We start from the raw sequence: 22,184 nt of genomic DNA on the forward strand, positions 1-22,184 counted from the left end.
GACACCAAGTAGATTTGAATGCATGCACCAGTCATCTTGTTCGGTTATTCGGGTTTAGTCGGGAGTCGGTACGTGGAATAAAGAATGTTTATCGCAATGGAATTTCCTCAAACGCAACAGTGAGCTATAAGTCCAAATAGCACAATAAAAAGGTTTTAAAATTATAAATCTCACATTAAAGTCAAACAAAAATGATCAAACTGTCACTGCCTTTATATGCGCTCAGCCCATGCTGGTTTACATTTTCCATGTCATGTGCGTGGAGTTACACTGCTGCGTTTAAATAGCCTCTTTGGGGTGCCTTGATTTTTAAATGGTTTAAAATCAAAAGACATTGAACTTGTCTAATTGTCACAGTCTGTCTCCCTCGTGTTTCCTAGGACTCTTATTTTGAAGTGTTTCCCCCCGGACTATGTTACCCAGTATGCACTGCCCTCAACACTGCCATCTGTTCCTGATTGTTCTCACCTGTTTTCCATTCCCTCTTTTGTTTGTATAAATACCCTTTAGTTTTTGCATTCCTTTGTCAGTTCTTGTTTGTTGTTATTTGAGTTCCAGTTTGTTTGTTTCACTTTTATCATCTTTATTAAAGCTTGCAATTAGATCCTACGTCTCCTGTCTTATCTCAGCAACGACTCCTTACAATAATTATTGTACTTAAGTCTTTACACCAGAGCAAAAGGGAAAAAAACACTCTTAGTTTATCAAGCGCTGAAACTTTGTTAAAAACAACCTGGAATCATGAAACCCAACGCAGGTGTTTCGGGAGTTTTAAAAAAATAATGTTATGTTTTACTTTACTCTGTGATCCCACGATGGAATTTTATTGCCACGTAAAATAAATAAATAAATAAAGATTTTGAAAATAAAGTCGCAATATTTTGCGAATAAAGTAAAAATTATGAGAATAAAGTTGTAACATTATGAGATTAAAATCATAACAGTCTGAGAATAAAGTCGTAGCATTATGATATTACATTTCGTATAAGAATAAAGTCAAAATTATTAGAATAAAGTCATAGAATTTTGAGAATATAGTCATAATATTTTTAGAATAAAGTTGTTCCATTGTGAGAATAAAGTAGTATATTATGTGAATTAAGTAAAATCTCAATATTAGGCTAAACAGAGAGTCATTATCACAACGATAGAACGGACGCTGAGCCAGCAGCTTTGTTAATGCAAGAGATGGATGTGGAGGATGTAGTTAAATCATACTTTAGGATAGGATGTAGCAATAAAGAAATCCATGGTCTTTTGGCGCATCAGCACAGAGTTATTAGTTTCTGGACACTGCAGCGGTTATGTTGGATATTTAATTTATTCAGGAGAAAGAACCAGACAGATTTGTGCAGTCCCACTCGATGTTGTTATTGGGTTTTCCTCTCTAAACAATACTGTAACTGAGGGGATGTTACCACATACAATATCTTGAAATGGACTTATATAATTCATAGCAGTTCCAATTCTTTTTTCGCTTCACTTGAGTGCGAGCCTATATCTCGCGCCTCCCTTGACAGGCGCCCACATGTTGAAAACTCCTGTACTAATGCACACCTCATTCATGAACAGAGAGCTCGCAAGAACTTCCCACAAATTCAGCTCGGTTGCATAGCCAGATTATCTCCCTGGTTAGTGATGTTGTATGTAAAGACCCAGAAGCTCCACTTTGCTGTTGTCCACCACATCACTTTCCTTTCAATTTATTCTCAAAATATTACCACTTTAATCTCTTACTGCTTCGAATTTCTTCTCGTAACTTTTACTTTACTCTCAAAATATTATGATAAATGACAATTGAAAATGAAAATTGTTCAATTACTTTGATTTTATTGTTAGCGTTTGTTTCTGCACAATGAACAATGAGCCGACAAGTTGTAATTTTCGCTTTGATCCACAATTTAAATTAAAACATGTCTAATCCATTTATTGTGCACCTGACATTTGCTCATATAAAGTTTTGAGCCGGTGTGCTTAATATAGGCCCTAATTGTTATTTTACAGGTAGGGTGGTCATTTTTTAAGTCATGGAAGGAAGGATTTTTCTTATTTTCATATTTTAATATGCCCTGTGGGCTAAACCCCAGATGTCAACATGGTGTGGACATGTTTTTAAAATGTCAGTTGGTATTATTAGTTGGCTGCAATGTAATGTATGATGTCCACAGGCATAGAGTGTCTTATTAATTAAGAAACTTGTTTCTTATGGCACTGAAGGCCTAGACTTAAAATGCACGGGCCGCCACTGCTGTAAATATTAATTAACAGAGCACTAATGTGTGAACTGGATGTATCAAAGAAGGAAAGACTATTGCGTTTATTGAATAATAGGATCACACGAGGCGAGAGCTTGAAGATGGACTCACCTCCATAGTAGTGAGGTTACACCTGTGGGTTCCTGCAAACCAGCCATCTGCTGAGCACTGATCAATATCCACATCCTGCAGACTGACATCCACACGAACAACACCCCTATATGATATTATAGAGAAAGCGAGGGAAAGAGAGACAGATGAAGAGATCAAACGTTTTGCAAGAAAAGAAGCTGAAAGGCAACAACAAAGGTAAAATATTACTACAAAATATACAGTACTGTATATGGAATACATACATTTGCATTACACAACCAAATACATTTACAAGCTTGTTTCAATGTGATTAAATTGCACAGTAGCTTAACTGATAGAGTGTTGCACTTTACTGATGTAAAGAACAGGGGTACGAGTCCTGAAGAGCATGCGAGTCCACACATGAGCCAAAAGTGTTATAGAAACACCACAAAATTATGTGGTTGCTTCAGCAATTGAATTGTCATCTCACATTTGCTTTTTTGACACTATCGGTTAGGTTTAGGTTTAAGGTAGGGAGATCAGATTTGTTGATTTAAAACTCGACAGAATTATATATATTTTTATTTGCTTTTAACACCACACAGTTGACATTTCACCTGGATACTTCCTCGATACGTGTAACGAACAGCGTAATATAATTTGGCCAAAATTTTTCCACTGTCAAATAATGAGATCATGCTGGCTATATTCCAAGTTTTCTGAAGTTATACGATAGCTTCTTGTGATAAACAGACTGTAATTTAAGTCATAATTTACTGATAATCTTTATTCACTATTTGTCAATGAATAATAATTTACATTTCAGTCTGATCCTCACACAAAGCTCTTGTATGACTTCAGAAGACTTGGAATATAGTCCACGAGTAATATGAATTTCTCTTATTGTGCTTTTCTGTAATTTTTTTTAGCTTGACACTCCCTTGTCACTGTGAATTGTATGAAAAAAGAGCATCATAAATATTCTGTTTTGTTTTCCACAAAAAAAATAGGGTGACACTTTATGATAAGGTTCCATTTGGTAACATTAGTTAACATCATTAGTTAAAATGAACTAGCGATGATACTTTAAATACTTTTACAGCATTTATTAATCTTAGTTAATGTTAATTTCAACAAATACTAATACATTTTTTTAAAATCAAAAGTTGTATTTGTTAACATTAGTTAATGCACTATGAACTAACATGAACTAACCATGAACAATTGGATTTTTTTGAACTAACATTTACACAGATTAATAAATGCTGTATAACTTATTAATGATTATTAGTTGATAACTAATATTAAAGAAAACTAAAATGGGACCTTATTGTAAAGTGTTACCAAAAATAGCAGCATACGGGTTTGGAATGACATGAGGGTGAGTAAATAATGACAGTAATTTAATTGAAGAAAACCTTTCACTGAACATGCATTTGTTCTGTGTGCCATTAACAACTTAATTGGCTAGACTTTTTTCTTAGACTTTAATTCTAATTCTCCTTTATTGATATTTTTCTCACTGAACGACAAATCATCAATAGGCCCTTCATCAATACAGTCTTTCTCACAACTCGCAGAGGCTTCTCTACTCTCATGAGCACTCATACGGGGTTAAAAGTGCATCAAACCCTACAGCATCCTACAGACATTCAATGTACTGTATAAGAGGCTCTTTCAATTGAGGATCAGTAGAGGAGAAAGAGCTCAGTATTGTAATGCTGAACAAAGGGCCACTAAAGCAAAATAAACTCTAAAGAAAGGGGATTCTTCGAGCTATATATATAAGGCCATAAACATTACATAAGTCAGTCAGTAATAATGCATATATTCAATGGCTGATGAAAGAATCAGTGTTTTATAAGTCTTCATTTGCTTTCAGGGCTGTTGTCTGGTGAATGAAGCTCTGGTTGAAGAACTCAAAGGATGAAGATAAGTGAGCTTGAGTGCAAAACACTCTCACAATCTAGGTCTGCTAGTCCGACTTTGCCAGTATCGGACTGGTACGATTTCAGCAGTGGCAAATTCACAGGGCCAGCAAAGCCTTCTCTGCTGGCCTAACATGCCAAATAAATAAATATTTTTCATTCTTTCAATCTCAATCACCTTTTTGCCTATGTATTTTTAATCGCTTTCCACTCTTAAGCAATCTACAAACAAATAGAGAAAAACGAAAAGTTTATCCATTCAGAATTTATTCCTTGATTCTTACAAGCAAAGTGTAACAACTGTTTCACAAATTGCATGCCCAAAGCAGCACGTGAGTCTGAGCTCCACCCCATCAGGCCTTCAGAATTTCTTCAGAATCCCTCAACAGTGCAAATGAATGGGCAACTAAAGTCAGATTGTCAGATTCATCAGCCAATCAGATTGATTTATTTGTTCTTGGTGGGTGTGATCTTTAGGATATTTCCCGGTCGAGGCCTTCTAGCTGGCGTTGAGTGACGCAATCACGCTTTAAGTGATGTAATTTGAAAGCGAGCGTGAGATCTTGCTGACGAGTCGACTGTCATTACTACCGCTATCGCCATTGAGAAAGAGATCCTTATGGATTTAAAAACACGAGATGTTCTGCATGACTGTGTGATTGCTTAATTTATTAAACAGGAAAGGAGGACTGATTTTCACTTCAAGTAAATTGGTAAGTGCTTTTTGCATTATAGCAACATCAGGAGTTTTCTAAGTGTAAATTAGGCTGCTGGAGCATTCAGTGTCAGAACAAGTTTTGAAAAGTAGTGCTGCATTCCATTCAACTCGGAAAGTTGGATTTTACAACTTCCTACTAAGTGCAATGGAATGCATCTTGAAGATCAGAATTACAACTTGTAGGCTCATGCAAAAATTCTCAACTCCGATTTCGCCGAGATGCAGGGGCATGATGTCACACAAACATGTCGACACTCAGGGAGAAATACAAAGTAAGTGATAAACATTCACTTTAAGTAATATCGATAAATGAGTTCGTTCCCACATTACATGATGTTAAAGCTTGTTTAACAAATGCCTGCAGAACCGGGTGTATAAAACATTATAATCTCTTTTGATAATCGTACACCTGAAGCACAAATGCTAGCTCTGCAGCATTGATTATCAGTTGGGTTGCTAGGAGACATCTCTAATGAGAGTCAAACCCCTGCTAAGCTAACGGGAGCATTGCAGTTTTGTTTCCTTAAACGTCATCTTCAGAATATTGGGGAATGGAATGCACTTATGGTTGGAGATATCAAGTAGGAATATTCCTCATCCAACTTGACGCAGCATAACCGTGTACCCTGACGAAACGAAATTTATTACAAGCAACATTTAAATCGCAAATATTATTTGATAGATTTTTCCAGGTATTATAGACCTCCTTGGTAGATTAATATGAAAAATTATGATTTTTCAATGTCTGTTCGGGAGATGTTCATTTCACAAAACAGTCATGCTGCAGTTAAAATTAGGCTTGAGCATTAAGTGTCGTTTCAAGTTCTGGCTTTCATGCATGGACGTGTTTTTAAAACATTAATTGGTATTATTAGTTAGCTGCGATATAATGTATGATGCCCAAAGGCATAGGGTGTCTTATTCATTGTGAAACTGTGTTTTCTTAGTGGCATGAATCACACTGAAGGCCTAGACTTTAAATGCACGGCCCGCCGCTGGATTTCAGTTGGACTAAAAGTGGACTGAAGCATTTACATGACATTTGAAAAACATGATTTATTATTTTAGTCCGACTGAAATCACTTTGAAATGCATGTAAATGTACTTGTATAGTTACATAAGTTATTACATGAAAGTACAATGGAACAACATGTATACACAATAAGTACATTGTAATGAATCAAATGCTTAATTTTAAATGTAAGTACATTGTAGGTAAACACACTTAATGTAAAGTTGGTCCCTGTCTTCACTTAGCAGAGCTTCTCCATACATAAAGATAGAGTCTAGAAACATGTGCCTTTACTTTATACAGAGAAATACAATTTACAGCAAAAAGATGCATTTTATTACTCATAAAGTATTATGTTTTTATATGTATGCATCAAAATAATGACATGCTCTATGCATGCAGAAAATGAATAATGTCTTTGTGTATAGTACAATATATTGTAAACAAGCGTTTGCAGGTAGTTGACAGGAAATAATTTGGGAACTTGGCAAGTCCTGTGGTGTAAGATGCTATATTCATATCTGGGTGTTTCTTCAACTTCAGGTACATTCTTGTCCCAGGGGTTGATTTTTATTCAAATGAACAGATTTTAACTTCTTTTCTTTTTGTTATATTAAACTTTTTATGAGGCCTTCATCATTATTATTATTATTATTATTTATGGTACTTTTCAAATGCCTTTTATGAGTAGATTTTACAATTTAGCATTGTCCCAGACCCAGACTTTCAATATTAAACAATAAAAATCCATTATAAAATTACAAATTATTACATGTTTAAAACTATGATAATCTAAACCAAGAGTGAAATAAACATAAATCACTTTAATACTTACTGTCCCACAGTAGAGGCATCATTTTCACCACACCAAACAATTTTGTCTCTCAAAAAGTTAGAGAATAAAAATAGGTTTTAAGAGAAGATTTAAAAATAGCTAATGAAGGAGCAGACCTCACATGAAAGGGGAGACTAGACCAAAGTTTGGGCACAGCTACAGAAAAGGAACTGATAACCTTTGGATTTACAGCGACAACTGGGCACATACAAAAGAAGTTGATCAGAGGACCTGAGCGCTGTAGGGGGAGAAAAAGGGAGAAGAAGGTCACTAATGTATTGAGGCGTGAATCTGCTGAGTGCCTTATACACAAAGAGAAGAATTTTAAACTCAACCCTGAACTTTAGAGGAAGCCAGTGAAGAGATACTAAAATAGGGGATATATGATCCCTCTTTCTCGACCCTGTTAACAGCCTAGCTGCAGCATTTTGAACAAGCTGTAAACGTGATAAAGTAGATTCAGGGAGGCCAACGTACAACGAGTTACAATAATCTAGCCGTGATGTAATTAAAGAATGGATGATGATTTTCAGATATTTACTTGAAAGAAAATGTTTGATTTTTGCAATAGATCTGAGGTGAAAGAAGCTTCCTTTAATTACAGCACTAATCTGTTTGATAAAAAGTAGTGAAGAGTATAAAATCACTCCAAGGCTTTTGACATGCCTTTGTACATTTAAGGAAAGAGAACCTAACTGGGCTTCTAGGATGGAAGACGTCAGGGAGGAACCTAAAATCAACACTTCAGTTTTACCCTCATTTAACAGCATAAAATTGTTAGCCATCCAACATTTAATATCTTCAGCGCACTTCAAGAGATTTTCAAAAGGACAGTTAGCATCTGACTTAGCTGGAAGGTAAAATTGTGAGTCGTCAGCATAGCAGTGATAAGATATGTTGTACTTCTTAAAAATATATCTCAGAGGAAGCATGTTGTGGGAAAACAGTAAGGGACCTAGAATGGACCCTTGAGGGACACCACACATAGGGGGGCGGACGACGATGAAAACTTCCCTACATTTACAGAAAACTTCCTATTTTTCAGATAAAATTGTGGTGAATCAAATATTAGGAGTGGAATAGCACCCTTAATCTGTTCTATTTTGTAAACAAAGCATTTTAAGAATTTCTCATAGGTCTCAGGAAGCATCAGGAAAGGTATTAGTAGTAAGGTTTAATACAGAGTCAATTGTATTAAACAATACTTTGGGTCTATTTGCATTTTCAAAAATTATTTTAGAACAGAACTTTAATTTAGCATCCTTAACTGATCTTTGATTCTTGGTTAAGCACGCAAGTAGTAGATCATACAAGACCTGAAGCTTGTCTCTTTTCCACTTACGCTCCGCTTTTCAGCACTCTTTTCTGAGAGCACGGGTGACATCATTTAGCCAAGGCTGAGAGGCACCCTTAACTCTCCTTGGCTTAAGCGGAGCAACACTGTCAAGAGTCATAGTGCATGATTTATTAAAATCATCAACCAGATGTTCAATATCCGCAATGTAAAAAGAATCATCTGTGAAGTGTGTTGAATGATATTCAGAAAATAATTAGCGGTAGATGAATGAATGGCATGGGAAAGACGTTGCATCTGAGAGGAGACAGGAAGAGGACAAAGGCAAAAACGTTCAAATACAACAGAGTATTGATCAGAAATTCCAGAATCAAAAACCTCCAAATTAGATACAGAAAATCCATGAGACAGCACAAGATCTAATGTATGACCAAGATTATTTCTGGGATCAGGGACGGGCTGTACAAAATTAAAAGACTCTATAAGGGAAATAAATTATTTTGCCATGGGCTTTGATGGACAACAAAGGTGAATGTTAAAGTCTCCAAGAATTAGAAGTCTGTCTCCATGAGACACCAGATCAGAGATAAAAAATTAAAATTGATGAATCAAGTCCTTATTAAATTTGGGAGGTCTATACACCAATGCACATAAGGCAGGACCCATAATGTCAGTCTTTAATAAATGGTCGGCAAAATTATGCATTTAAAACAGTTTCTAAAAACAGTGGCCACACCACCACTATGTCCAGAAGTCCGTGGAGAGCTGTAAAAGGCACAGTCCGAAAGTGACAGTTCCTCAAGAAATGGAGTTAATTAACAGTGGTTCAGGAGGAGCATGTTAATTTTAATCTGACAAATCACAGCCCTCGAGCAGGAGTATATAAGCCGCTGCTTACCTGCTTCCTATGACAACTCTCCTGACATGAGAGTCTTTCCGGTATTCAGCCCCACCCATTTCCCCACGAACAGACCCAGGCAGATGGAGCATCGGATGCAACTTCCCTGCAAAGCATTCGGCTCCACCAGAACAGCTCTTCCATCCAAACAGTCTCGTTATTCAACAGAAGCTGCCACAGCAGCTCTTTGTTTTTTAACAATATTGACGGCTACCACGTTAACTGTTTTTATATATATATATATATATATATATTTATTTTTATTTATTTTTTTTACCCTGTCTGTCTTTCTATGCTCCATTCGATGAAGCAGTTTATAGCGTGAAGTTGCTGCTGCAAACTGGCTGCTTCTGCACTTTAAAAAATGTGAAACAGCTCTCTACAACTGCTTATATGTTCTCTTATCTAAACTTTCCACCCGGAAAGCAGTGCCAGCTGCCTCCGCGAACAGGCGCCATTCCGGCTTCATGCCATTAGAATTCAATTTTATTTGAAAGTGAAAGAAACAAAGATGAACTATTCAATCCAATCTCAATTTCAACCCCCAGCATGTTTAATCAGGTTCTGCCGCACAGGTGATGCCTGTCAGCCTCATTACCTCGCTGCAGCTTGTTTAGGGGCGTGCTTTATTCAGTGATTGTACCTCATCTTCTAACATGAATATCACGATTGTTTCTCCCTCCAAAGTGCCCTTCGGAGCATGATTTATTTCATTCTGAACACAGGGGCATCATGCAACACAGAACTCCCTTCAATCGACCGATATTCTAATGACAATTTATTTTCAAACCAACGCAGACATTATAACAAAGCTCACTGCCACGCAGCACTGGATCTGACCACTCCACAGCACACTGCAGTTATACATGGCCTCTGTCCGAACAGACACGTGCCGAATTTGGTTCCGCAAGAGGCGGATCATGCGCCGCGTTCCAACTCATTCATAATCATTATGCAACGTGTCTCACTTCCTCTCAGCATTATTGACATATATTGACATATATGGTACAGCAGGGGGCAGTCATAATCCTAAGGAGCAAATGACCACAACTGTATCCTTCGGTAATGATTGCAAGTCCATTTCTCCTGCATATCTGCATGCAGTACAGAGCCAAAGCTCTTATTTCTCAGATCATTTTATGCTATTTTTTCACAATGCAGTGCAGAGCTGCAACTCAATGCATTTCTAGATAATTCACACCTATTGCTATGCGATGCATTTCCTATGCAAAAAGTATATTGTACTACAGGTTACAGTTATACTCCTAAAGAGCGAATGGCCTAAAGTGAATCCTTCAATGATGATTGCAAGTCCATGCATATCTGTATGCAGTACAGAGCCAAAGCTCTTATTTCTCAGATAATTTTATGCTATTTTTTTCACATTGTTTATGAAGATGTACTGTATTCCCTAGCACATTTTTTCTAAAGTTTCACCTAAATATGTTTATTTTGTCTTTTCTACAGCAACGCCTGAAATTGTGCCTTCCGCAGGGTCTCACCAATATTACTTCCAGCATGTCTCTGCGAGAGTCCATTTAAATTCCTGTCACTGGATTGTTCGCAGGTTTACCTCTCACTTTCTCTATCTAGGTGTCTTTACAAGACTTCACCATTACCTACTGAGGAGCCAAAGATGGCAACCATTTTATTTAAGAAAGCACAACTGCGGTGCTTCTGCCTTTGGCTCAAAACATCCCTAAGCAGCACTAATGTGCTGTCCACATGCCACAACTGCGGCATCTTTTGGGTCATGCAACAAACCCCCACGACACCACAAAGCAGCGCAAATGTGCTGTACAGGTGCCTCAACTGCGGTGTCCTTCGACCATGCAAAAAAAAAAAATCTCACCACACCACAAAGCAGCGCAGATGTGCTGTACAGGTGCCGCAACTGCGGTGTCCTTCGGACCATGCGACAAACTCCCACCACACCTCATAGCAGCGCAAATGTGCTGTATAGGTGCCGCAACTGCGTTGTCCTTCGGATCATGCGACAAACTCCCACCACACCACAAAGCAGCGCAGATGTGCTGTACAGGTGCCGCAACTGCAGTGTCCTTCGGACCATGCGACAAACTCCCACCACACCACATAGCAGCGCAAATGTGCTGTATAGGTGCCGCAACTGCGGTGTCCTTCAGGACAATGCTACAAACTCCCACCACACCGCAAAGCATTGCAAATGTGCTGTACAGGTGCCGCAACTGCGTTGTCCTTCAGATCATGCGACAAACTCCCACCACACCACAAAGCAGCGCAAACGTGCTGTACAGGTGCCGCAACTGCGGTGTCCTCCGGACCATGCGACAAACTTCCACCACACCGCAAAGCAGCGCAAATGTGTTTTTTCCAGGTGCCACAACTGCGGAACCTTTCAGGCCCTGCCACTAAATCTCCCACAACATCCTCTTATTAAGACTCGAGGGGCACAGCTCAAATGTATACCCATCAAACCACTATTCAGCAAGGTTCTTTACTCTGCGCCACCCACCATTCGAATGCAGTGTGATCCCTCCTGTTCGAACGCTATGCAGGCTTTCCCATCGAATTGCAGTGTGGGCTCTCCCATTCAAATGCACTGTGAACCTCAGTGCATTGGTCGCACACCCTCCCGTTCAAATCGCAGTGTGGGCCCTCCCGTTCGACCGCAGTGCAGGCTCTCCTCTTCTAATCACAGGGTGGGCTCTCCCATTCGAATGCAGTTTGAGATTTCACATCATTTATTCCGTGGGCTCTCCCATCCGAAACTCTCCGGCTCTCCTGTTCGAGTGTAGTGGTGGTGCAGTAATCTTAAGAGCCTTTTAGCTTTTCCCGTTAACCGTGGCATTGGCGTTTCCTTTGCTCATGGTCTAAATGAGCCCGACACACAATAAGGTGTGCCTAAATGTGATAAACTATGTGTGCCCTATTTGATACTGCAGCCACAGTGCCCCACCAGATAATGTGCTGCAGCACCCGCCCACGCTCGATACTGCCGCATCATTGCCCGCATACTCTCAATTATGCCACAGCATCTCCCCTTTCACATTTTGATACTGCCGCAGCAGTGCCCTGCCATGACAAACATAATAAAGTTGTATTCTTAACTAAACTTTCGCTTCCCTCAAAACTGCATATAAACGTAAGTGACACGTTTTCCATAACTAACCTTCTGCTTCCCTTACAGACGTATATAAAGGTACATATTCCTAACTAATATTTGCTCCCCCTACAGGTAAGTACAAACTAACCTTTGCTTCCCTTACAGGTGTTGATGATTCTAATGAAGTTTTTCATGCCCTACTTAATACCGCAGCAACAGTGCCCCGCCATGACAAATGTAATAAAGTTGTATTCTTAACTAAATTTTTGCTTTCCTCAAAGCTGCATATGAACTTAATTGACACGTTTTCCATAACTAACCTTTTGCTTCCCTTACAGACGTATATGACCAACATGCATGACCAACTAGTGCTCACTTTCCCTGTCCGACTGCTTGCTGGGCTTACCTGTTCGAATGCTGTGAGTGCTCTCTCTCTATAGAGCAGTCTCCTGTTCGAATCGCAGTGTGAGCCCTCCCTTTCGAACGTAGCATGACCAACTAGTGCTCACTTTCCCTGTTCGACTGCTTGCTGGGCTTACCCGTTCGAATGCCGTGAGTGCTCTCTCTCTATAGAGCAGTCTCCCGTTCGAATCGCAGTGTGAGCCCTCCCTTTCGAATGCAGTATGACCAACTAGTGCCCAATTTCCCTGTTCGACTGCTTGCTGGGCTTACCCGTTCGAATGCCATGAGCGCTCTCTCTCTCTATGGAGCAGTCTCCCGTTCGAATCGCATTGTGAGCCCTCCCTTTCGAACGCAGCGCAAACCAACTCTCGTTCTCATTCTCCCTGTTCGAATGCTTGCTGGGCTTACCCATTCAAATGCCGTGAGCTAAACCTCTCTCTCTTAGAACAGTCTCCCGTTTGAATCGCAGTGTGAGCCCTCCCTTTCGAACGCAGCATGAGCCAACTCTCATTTTCACCTTCCCTGTATGCATTCCATGAGCCCACCCACTTCTACGACGAGTGGTGGTCTCTCGTTCTAATCGCAGCGTAGCCCTCTCAACCAGCAATCGTACAAGAATGCACCTTCAAATAAATGCTTAAAGCACTCCCTGTGTACAAATTTTTTGGGGGGAAAAACAATTCAGAAGCATCCGCCAAGCCAATTTTCCAAATAGAATTGTTGCTGGCTTGCTGTCCTAAATACTTCCTGCCATAGTTATGGTACTGTTCTTTCATCTTAACGCCTTTTTGGGGGTAATCAGGACTCGAGTCGAGTCTCGAGCTCTGAGCCCTCCAGTATATGGACAGCAAGCCAAATACGTTTACTGCTTCAACACAAGATTACATTAACATACAAACTACTTTTCAGTGTAAACATTCAGTGAACGTGATGTAAAAAAATTCATTTAGAATAAAAGATAAAATTGATATAGACCTTGCATTCACTAAAGCCATCTTCATGGTGATTGGGTCTATATTCTTGGGAGAGCTGAGAGATGAGTACTTCAGCGAACTAAGGTTTTTAAAATTGACTCTCCGCATCTCACCAGTTGCACCGGAAGAGAGACGGTGACGTATAGACCAGATAGCCAGTATGTGGAATATATCAGTAGAGAATTCCGAGACCCTCTTACAGAGATGCTGACGCAATCCTCGATGGACATACCGGGGTCGACGTGTGGATCCAAGTGTAGCACAGTGATCATAAATTCCAGCTGGAAGACGAGCCGAGGAATTCAGATGCTGAAGATCCAATGTTGAGTTGTAACGCACCATATTGATAGAAAAATAAGAGCATGAGTCTGAGCAGGTCGCAGTTCCCCTGCTGTGACTGGCGAGGGACAATGGTGAGGCTCCAGCTGGCTAAATGGATCAGTAAATGGCAAAACATACTTAATGACCCATTTGTGCAACCCGTTTTAATATCCTCACTTGCCAGCCCCAAGGCAAGCTGCTCGAATGAGAAAGTGGCATGGTGAGGTGGGCTCGGATCAGCCCGGTAAAAGTTTGGTGTAAGTCCCAAACACATGTATAGTTATAAGTTCACAACAAAATATTACTCCACGAGCGGTCACTCCAGACGAAAGAAATAAAATTCCTGAAAACTGAAGGTAAAACATCAAAGAAACCGGAGAACAGTGGCAGAACAGCGGCAGTCAAAACATGCCAGCGTTTGCTCAAACCGGAAATTTGAGACAAGTGATGTTTGAAGAAAACAAAGAAAAATTAAGTTAATATCACTCGTGAGCAGAATTTGTGTGTGTTTTTTGGTGGTGAGGGGGTCATCATTTCCAATCAGGCTGTAATTTTGTCAATGTGTGAAAATATTATTTAAGCCTTTAATGTGTAGAATTGTTTATTTTTAATTGCTAGATGTTTTTAACTTTGTGTCTGTGCTTGCGTTTATAAGGCATCTGTGTTAGTATTGATCCATTGCATCTATGTGTTTATAGATGGCACAGATTTATCAAACCCACTAGCTGGGTCATTCTCAGGAGTTTCCTGTGTTTCACTTAGGAGGTCAATGTGTGATCTCCTGTATAAATAGTTAGCACATCTGCTACCAGGTATAAAGGTCTGGTCACAGAGATTGTTTATTTTTATATATTATATGGATTAAGATTCAGAAGAGCTATGCTACACAATCATCATCAATAAACTCTTTTCCCCACAAGCACTTGGTCTGGCTAACTGTTCTTTATGTATTACATTTTACATTTACATTTATGCATTTGGCAGACACTTTTATCCAAAGTGACTTACAGTGCACTTATTAAAGGGACAATCCCCCTGGAGCAACCTGGAGTTAAGTGCCTTGCTCAAGGACACAATGGTGATGGCTGTGGGAATTGAACCAGCAACCTTCTGATTACCAGTTATGTGCTTTAGCCCACTACGCTACCATCACTCACGTATTAGAAGAACTCTGATACACTGGCGAGCCACCTAACATGTGGTCAGCCACATACAAGGAGATCTAACTAATGCATATCTCTGGTCTTTAGTGACCCAGGACCTCATTTTGTTATGCCTCCACCTTTTTAGTATTCCTCAACCTTTCTCTTCTGAGTAGTATAAAAAAAAAAAGTTTTAAAAAAAGGCAAAATTGCAATAAAATATATATTTTTATAACTGCTTCATTACCAAAAGTGTATGGTCATTAATGTCCTGAGATATGTAATAGTATCACTTTTTTTTACTTCCATAAATCATTTTTTTATGATTATTTCATATCTATATAAGTTTACTTTCACAGGATATGTATTTTTTTAAATTATAAAACGAATTAGTACAATGTTCATATAAATGACTAAAATATCACATTGATTTTCTGTGTGATAGTGGTGAATTATCAGTATCCCATATGCGTGTACACATGCATAGTATATAGAAAATGCTATTTGTTACTTAAGGTGGTGCTGTTGTTTCAGTGATTGTCTTGATGTACATTTGACATTGCTATTTGACGAAGCAACATGGAAGTAAACTATAGCAAGTACAACACTTGAACAATAAAATATGACTATTATAATTTGGGTGTACTACTGTAATTATGTAAATTGTGCATCTATTTGTGGTGTCTGATTCTTGACTTAATCATTCTTTTGAGCCAATTCTCAGCAAGTTACTGGTCGAGCCAGTTCACATAATCGAACTGAATCGACCTTTAGTTCCAGTCTGATGACGCAAGACACACAGCTGAAGTACTTGTACTTGTACTGGCTATCCAGCACGTTGAACTGTCAGACACAAAAATAACCGAATGAGTATTACCAAGACTTGCTTTGTGTTGAGATGTTAATGACAGTTTTATTTTTGAATTATTTAAAACATATTTGCAAAATATTTTACTCGATGATGTTACTAAAACAAACAATTAATAATATATTTTGTGTTTGTATTTTTTCAATTAGACTTAATTAATTGTGTAGCTAACTGTAATGGAAATTTTAAATAAATCTGAATGTTATTAAAGGGATAGTTCACCCAAAAATGAAAATCTCTCATCATTAACTCCCCTTCATACCATCCCAGATGTGTATGACTTTCTTTCTTCTGCAGAACACAAATGAAGATTTTTAGAAGAATATTTCAGCTCTGTAGGTTCATACAATGCAACTGAATGGGTGCCAAAATTTTGAAGCTCCAAAATGCACATAAACACAGCATAAAAGTAATCCAAAAGACTCCAGTGGTTAAATCCATATATTCTGAAGCTATATGATATGTGTGGGTGAAAAACAAATCAATATTTAAGTCCTTCTTCTTTAGTTTTTTGGTGATTTGCATTCTTCGAGCATATCACCCCCTACTGGTCAGGGAGAAGAATTTCAAGCAAAAAAGGACTTAAATATTGATCTGCTTCTCATTTTTAGGTGAACTATCCCTTTAACTCCTGTATCAGCAACAACATACTAAAACAACACTAAATGCAGACGACTAAAAGCATGAGACTGAGTTCAAAATGAACGAATTGAACTCATACAGGCTAGGCGGCTCTTATGAGTTAATAGACCAGTTATTGAATCAAAGAACCCATTCAAAATGAATGAATCAAACTTACACGCTGAATCAGATGTCAGCGTTTTCGGTTGTGTTAGACTCCAAAAGAACCAAAAACCAATGAAAGAGCCGATCCTTGAAGTAATGAGCATGCATGTCCCGAGGACTTGAACTAGCATGGGCTGAAATGTACGTTTCTTTAATAACAAATAAAACTTAATGAAAATATGCTTATGACTAGTTTTATTAAATCATATATTTATTAAAACATGCAAAAACTTGTCAGTCGAGAGATGTAAATTTATTTTACTATCGTTTATTGTGCATGCAGATTATATTTTAAGTTGTTAATACCTGAATCATGGTTTCTGGTGAGTTGATTAAGACTAGTTTATTCTCTTTATATGCTTTAGACACGTAGAATATATCCACATTTGTGCATCAGAGTCTGTATTGGGTGCTTTAGGTGCAAAACTTTAATGTAAGAAACTTATCAAAGATGTTATCAATATTTGTCAGTCCAATTCGACAAGCAGAATCACAGAATGAAACACTGATGAAAATAAACACCCTTATTATAATAACTTAATTGAATAAAAGGTAATAATCAGCCATATGTATTCACATATGGCTTTATTTGAATGTTTGTGTGACATCATGCCCCTGCATCTCCGTGAAATCGGAGTTGAGAATTTCTGCACGAGCCTACAAGTTGTAATTCTGACTTCAAGATGCATTCCATTGCACTTTTCCTAGTAGGAAGTTGTAAAATCCGATGTTCCGAGTTGAATGGAATGCAGCACTACTTTTCAAAACTTGATCCGACACTGAATGCTCCAGCAGCCTAATTTACACTTAGAAAACTCCTGATGTTGCTATAACAATGCAAAAAGCACTTACCAATTTACTTGAAGGGAAAATCAGTCCTCCTTTCCTGTTTAATAAATTAAACAAATCGCACAATCATGCAGAAGAACATCTTGTGTTTTTAAATCCATAAGGGTCTCTTTCTCAACGGCAATAACAGCAGTGATGCCGATCTCACACTCTTCGATTTCAAATTACATCACTTAAAGCGTGATTGCGTCACTCAATGTCAGCTAGAAGGCCTTGACCGGGACATATCCTAAAGACCACACCCATTAAGAACAAATAAATCAATATGACTGGCTGATGAATCTGACAATCTGACTTTAGTTGCCCATTCATTTGCACTGTTGAGGGATTCTGAAGAAATTCTGAAGGCCTGATGGGATGGAGCTCAGACTCACGTGCTGCTTTGGGCATGTGAGTTATGAAACAGTTGTCACACTTTGCTTGTAAGCATCAAGGAATAAATTCTGACTGAATAAACTTTTGGTTTTTCTCTATTTGTTTGTAGATTAATTAAGAGTGGAACGCAATTAAAAATACATAGGCAAAAAGGTGTTTGAGAATGAAAGGATGAAAAATATTTATTTATTTGGCATGTTAGGCCAGCAGAGAAGGCTTTGCTGGTCCTGAGAAATCACCACTGATTGAAACGAACCGTTTGAAAGACCCAGTTTGCGGAAATGAAACGGATTTCCCATCACTAGCGTCTATTAAGACATAGAGTAATCTGACATGGTGCAAGCTGCAAGGTGATCAGGTCCTTCACCAACATATATCGTGCGAGGAACGGCAGCCGGTGGAGTTTCTGTTGCCCCCTAGGCAGTTGGTGCCCTACGCAGACTGCATAATATGCATATAGGGAGCGGCGGTACTGTCCATCAGTGTCAACACAATGCAGAATTTGACATGTGCTGGAAATGACACTGTGGTGAGAATTTTCATAACTCATACACTGAGAGTGCGAAAAAGCACTTTAAAAAGTCCACAGTACTAAAAGTGCCTGAAGTTGAAGAAACACCCATTCATGGTATAGTATTATGCATGCAGCTTTTATTACCTCATTTTAATTGAGATACTATAGAATTTAAGAATATTTGTCCAAGCTAAAAATGTATTTGTCACACAGCAGGACCATTCAAAATGAATTGGAGAAGGCAAAAAGGCTATTAAAAATGGTGAAAACTTTAAAATACATAAGATACAGTACCTTCCCTAACACATTTATATAAATGTTAACATAAAATCTTGATGGCGATTTAAAAAAAGTCCATGGACACTAATGCATTTTGTTGTATCTAGTTTTGCCAATCTTTTTACCAATCACTATTATAGTCACTTAGATACATAAGAGTCTATTTGTTTTGTTCTGTCTTTTTCTCTCTTCAGACAGATAGACAGAGAAGGTGCAGTCATAGATGAGCCCCCGCTCGCCTTAACTGAAACCTTGGCCACGCCAGTTTGCTAATTTTAGCACTGTGTTCATCAAGCATTGGAATGGCACATCCTTCGTCCAAGGTCAGACAGGACCTGTGGCACTGCATTGCTTTTAATAACTCACAACACTGAAAGTGGATTGAAAACAGTGCCATCATTTAGTCTTGCTGATGAAAAGCCTGGTGATTATTGTGATTAGTATAAATTGGCTGTAATGACTCTGGCAGACTATGTGGCAATGGATTGTATTTCTGAATTCCCTGAGATTGAAATGAGATAGAGAAGCTGATGAGAGCTTTTGAGAAGAACAATTTCATGCATCTAAACCAATGAGATTATTAATGTATAATAAGACGTGCATATTTTGCTTAAATGCAAAATATAAAGGTAAAAAATATCCAGAGGCTTATCAAAACTGATTAGCTAAGGTGAACTAGGTAGGCTGAAACATTATTTAGTAAACAGTATTGCCAGCCAGATTGGAAGACCAATGTTGTGAACAACATGATATTGACATAAGCGAGTGAAATGGTGTCATAATCAGACAATGAGGTTTTTAAAATTAATATTATATTCAGAGGTTTTAATGAGTAAAACGTACCTCCATAACCTACAACTTAAACCTAAACCTAACCGATAGTGTCATAAAAGCAAATGAGAGGTAAAAAGTACAAACATCCTTACCCTTAACCAACGTCTAAACCTAACCGATAGTGTCCTAAATGCAAATGTGATATGCAAAGCATATTTTCTGAAGCAATCACATCATTTTGTATCACTTCAATAAAACTTTTGTCTCACATGTCAGCTTGCGTGTTTGTCTGGGCTCGAACTGCAGACTTCTGAGTTCAAAGTCCAACACTCTATCAGATGAGCGATCACGCAAGCTAATCATGTTGGAATAAGTGTGTAAATGTAGGTGGGTCTGTAATGCAAGCGTTAAAATATGCAATTTTTCAAATGATGCATTATTGTAAAAGTTTTGATAACATAACATAGCAGTGTGTGAGCAATAGTGCAAAAAAATAAGTGTTTATAAAGTCAAAATCAGTCATTGTAGTCGTGATTTGCGTGAAAGTGAATAAAACGCACAGTTGTTTCCTTACAAAAAACGAAAGTTCTGGCAAACTTGCTGAAAACTAGCTGCAAAACTTGTTGCAAAGCTGCAAATTCACCACTCATTATTTTCACATGCAAATTAGCTTTGCGGCAAACTCCTTATTGTCACCAAAGGTTTGCTGCAGGTTCACCAATACTGGTGAAGAGCTGCAGTCTTCTAGCTAACATTTGCGACAAATCGCAAGCTCAATTTGCATGTGAAAATAATGAGTGGGAAATTTGCGGCAAGTTTTCAGCAAATTTGCAGCAAGTTTGTCAGAACGTTTGATTTTTTGTAAGGGTTGTAGAGCCTCTAGTGTACATTTCACCAAGAAACTGCAGTGAAATGTGGAACACAGCATTTAAAGGTCAGTTTGCAAAAATGTAGTTATGATAACGTTCTATGAGACTAGATTGATTTTCCCTTTTAAATTAAATTTTTACTCATTTTACATTTATGCATTTGGCAGATGCTTTTATCCAAAGCGACTTACAGTGCACTTATTACAGGGACAATACCCCCAGAGCAACCTGGTGTTAAGTGCCTTGCTCAAGGACACAATGGTGGTTGCTGTGAGGATCAAACTGGCAACTTTCTGCTTACTAGTTATATGCTTTAGCCCACTACGCCACCACCACTCCTGACGGTTAGGTTTGTGGTTCGGGTTTAGGTATATAGTATGGAGTTATATATGTGCAAAAATTCTGCACGCGCAAAATTGTATTTTGGAGCGTGCAAAATTATATTTTGAGCGCGCAAAAAGTTATTTTGTACGTGCTTGAACTCAGTTTTGTAAAGCAATGTATCTTCTTGCAAAGGTTAATACATTTTTTGCATGTGCAAGGTCTCACTCATTCTCTCTCCTCGTATGCCCTCTGCATGTGCTCGGAACTTTAGACTGCTCGGTTTTTTACCTACATCAGGATTGGTTATTAGAAGCTTCTTACAAGCACTCTGCAATTGGACAGTTGAGGTAGCTACAGCAACCATGCACATCTCATTGTAAATGTAACAGAAGAGACAACAGGCACAATGCTCCAATTTCATTACACACTTTATATACTGTATGCAGTTATCATTATAAAAGATATTTACCCCATGAATTATAGACATGCCAGGAATACTGTAAGGCTTAATTTACAGTAATGTAAATTTTTCAAAATATAGTAGCCTGGGATCATGCAATGCTAAGGATTTCTTTCTATTTTTTTAAAACATTTTGCAGTCTCAAACAATTGAGGTTCAATATACTGTACATTTAATGTACCCCAAACTATGATAGGAGACATAATTAGCCTCTTTTCCTTTTCTTCCATTTCCTCTCATTAATCAATTTTGCCAGAAGGGTTGTGATCATAAAACGTCATAAAAACAGCATACTGAACATTTCAAGATAACCCACAGCTTTGAAATGCAAACATAAACAGCTTTTCTAATTTATTATCAAGAACAGAAAGTTAATTAAGGCAATATTTATAATATTCATAATATTTATAATATACAAGGCTGTCGAAATAATGGGAGAGGACATACTAAAGAAGGTGGACAAAATAACATGTTTATTAAAGAAAATAATATTTCATATAATAATAACAAAACGAAGAAGGTTCAGTGGTTTCTGATCCATGGTAGACTGTAATCTGGTCACATTTATTTTAATAAACTGCTCTCTCAGAATATCCTGTAGGATAGATATTTAGTTCCCTCATAACTACACTATTACATTAAAGAGTTTTACACATGTGAGAGATTAAATTAATATAATTTCAGATGAAAGTGGTTACTAACATGGCCAAACTAGTAGATACATAAGTGTAACTTGGTAACCTAGATAACCAAATACTAGCCAAGAGAACCACACTAAAAGAGCTAGCCAGATAGTTAGCTAGCTAATAAGCCTATTGGCAGTGTACAGACTAAAAAATATATTTCATAAAGGTTAAATAAAAACAGTTGTCAAGAAAAGAACTGCTTTCATGTGGTCATAGTGTGTTACACATTTCCTTTCTTGAAAACAAACTATCCCCTTCTCCTCTTCCTCTTGTTTTTATTAGCAGTATGATCTGTGGTCTAGCCAGCCAATCAAAATTTACCTCCTCATTTCTGATTGGCTGAAATTCTGGCACATTATAATGCTGTGACCTTGTAGAGCAAACAAGCAGTCAAAGCTATGAGTGCATGCAGAGTGGGTAGGAGGAGAGAGCGAGTGAGATCTTGCACACGCAAAATACAG

General features: G+C 38.1%; 1 protein-coding gene across 2 annotated transcripts in view; it reads right to left on the reverse strand.

Annotated features, from left to right (window-relative positions):
* The window catches only part of LOC127434233 (probable G-protein coupled receptor 158), a 245,547-nt gene that overhangs the window by 206,840 nt on the left and 16,523 nt on the right, over window positions 1–22,184 (reverse strand). For both annotated transcript variants that reach the window (XM_051686812.1, XM_051686811.1), the window contains exon 2: window positions 2,367–2,472. In XM_051686812.1, coding sequence (XP_051542772.1) covers window positions 2,367–2,472 — 106 coding nt within the window. The remainder of the gene's footprint in view (window positions 1–2,366; window positions 2,473–22,184) is intronic.

This window comes from Myxocyprinus asiaticus, chromosome 44 (assembly GCF_019703515.2).
Source record: "Myxocyprinus asiaticus isolate MX2 ecotype Aquarium Trade chromosome 44, UBuf_Myxa_2, whole genome shotgun sequence".
In the NCBI taxonomy this organism is placed as follows: domain Eukaryota; kingdom Metazoa; phylum Chordata; class Actinopteri; order Cypriniformes; family Catostomidae; genus Myxocyprinus; species Myxocyprinus asiaticus.